Below are 1,701 nucleotides of genomic sequence, written 5' to 3'. Positions count from 1 at the left end.
TAGAAAATAGGAAGCAGATGGTTTTCGGTACAGTTATTGCTCTATAATAACTGCTGCACACATATAAAACAAAACTAAATAAAAAACTGCTACACAGTTATTTATCTAAACAAACATCTAAACATAGGATTAACACAAAATGACAAAGATTAAACTAACAAAATCTGTGCAAATAAACTAGAAATATAAATATATAATAGAAACTCATTAAAAAATCATTAACATAAAGGAAAATGAACAGATTTGCTCATACTCAGACAACTCAACTCAAACCTCTTCATCATATTACTTAACAGCCATGAAAGTTCATTCTTATTTGACATAGAAATAGGCACTTAATTTCTTTTCTTTCCTTTTCCATCTTCTCTGAAGCCTCTTAATTTCCTCATTACATAATAGAGCAGGCATTGGGGTTATCATCACTGAACAAATTCGTGAACTGGTCCTCTTCCCTAATTGCATGGCTTTGAACTGTGATTGCCTCCAGGTTTCTCACATAGCCAGGAGGAGCCCTCTTATCATAGGTCCCAGCCACATATGGCTGCCTGACCAAGTTATATGGAACGTAAGGCCATATCTCTACCTTCTTCCCAGTGGACTGGACTCTTTTCAGAACCTTGTTTAGTTCAATGTAACCAGTGACTGTAACCTTATTTAGCTTTCTGTTGATTTCCACCGACTGGACTCCTGCAATTAATGATATACATAATTAAGGAAGAAACGCTTTCAGTTCAATTATTAGCATATGTTAGGCTAGTATCAATTGAACACAAATATGGGCTAGCAGCTAGCTCAATAATAGCTCTATTATCATTATAAATGTGCAGAGAGAGAGAGAGAGAGAGAGAGAGAGAGAGAGAAATGCCTTTCATGTAGGAGAGGGCCTTCTTCACTTTGAGTTCACAGCCATCACAGTCCATTCTGACTCTAAGCTCAACAGTCTGAAGCTGCCTCCTATTCTTCTTGTGACTGTGGCCATATCCCAAAAGGCTAGATAGATACCCCATGGTTGCTGAAGATCTCAAGAATGCAATAAGAAGCGCGAAGAGGTTGCCCACTCACAGAAAGGTTTTAACAAGGTAAAGGCAAAGCTTTTGGCTGAAATGAGCGTGCAGAAATGCCAAACTAGAGATTTCTATGAGTTTTTGATGGAGAAGAAAGGGAAGGTAACTGATCTAAGCCAACAAAACAGAAGGTAATAAGAAGGGAAATGTGGGATGGATTATTAGAGAGGGTTATCCTTTGTAAGTTGCACGAAGTTTTCTTTCAGAATTGCTTGCCTCCCACTGTTGTTTCTTTACTCTCTTAACGCAAGTATGCAAACTATGCTAGGCCTTCAGCTCCTTTATATAGGCCTTTTTAAGAAAGCACAAGCCAACCCCCAAAAGCTAAGCGCTCCTCACCCTCAAAGTTTCAACTTTCAATGGTCGGTGAGGGAGAAAAGAGATGCAAAAGTAGAGAGGAAAAACTAATTAAATGCAGAACCTTTTCCTGAAAGATTCTAAGTAATTTTTTTTTTTTTTGGGACATTTAGGCCATTTAAGGTAAACACATACACAAAGATTCGAACTCAAAACTTCTTAGTTGGAAACATAAGCTCTCAACCAACATGCCAAGATAAGCTGTGTAGATTCTAAGTGATTTACTGTTTATTGTTTCGGTTCTGGCATTGGATAAATCTGCGAGTGCTAGAACTGTTCA

At 37.7% G+C, this 1,701-nt stretch overlaps 1 protein-coding gene across 1 annotated transcript; it reads right to left on the bottom strand.

Moving 5' to 3' along the window:
• Positions 1-338: 338 nt before the first annotated feature.
• Positions 339-1,035, bottom strand: LOC110110393 (heavy metal-associated isoprenylated plant protein 23). Its single transcript, XM_020841845.2, has 2 exons — positions 866-1,035; positions 339-687 (listed from the first exon to the last, which is right to left on the bottom strand). The coding sequence occupies exons 1-2, from the start codon at positions 1,005-1,007 to the stop codon at positions 389-391; spliced, it is 441 nt and encodes a 146-aa protein (XP_020697504.1). The 5' UTR covers positions 1,008-1,035; the 3' UTR covers positions 339-388.
• Between the last annotated feature and the right edge of the window lie 666 nt (positions 1,036-1,701).

The sequence above is a fragment of the Dendrobium catenatum genome, unplaced genomic scaffold (assembly GCF_001605985.2).
Source record: "Dendrobium catenatum unplaced genomic scaffold, ASM160598v2 fragScaff_scaffold_853, whole genome shotgun sequence".
Lineage (NCBI taxonomy): Eukaryota > Viridiplantae > Streptophyta > Magnoliopsida > Asparagales > Orchidaceae > Dendrobium > Dendrobium catenatum.
This window is presented reverse-complemented; position numbering and strand designations above follow the sequence as displayed.

What these genes read in the sequence shown, in the direction of transcription:
- LOC110110393 (XM_020841845.2), bottom strand. Translation starts at nt 1,007, where the DNA reads ATGGGGTATCTATCTAGCCTTTTGGGATATGGCCACAGTCACAAGAAG. An exon ending in GGCCCTCTCCTACATGAAAG is followed by an intron (nt 688 to 865) that starts GCATTTCTCTCT and finishes CATTAATTGCAG; the next exon opens with GAGTCCAGTCGGTGGAAATC.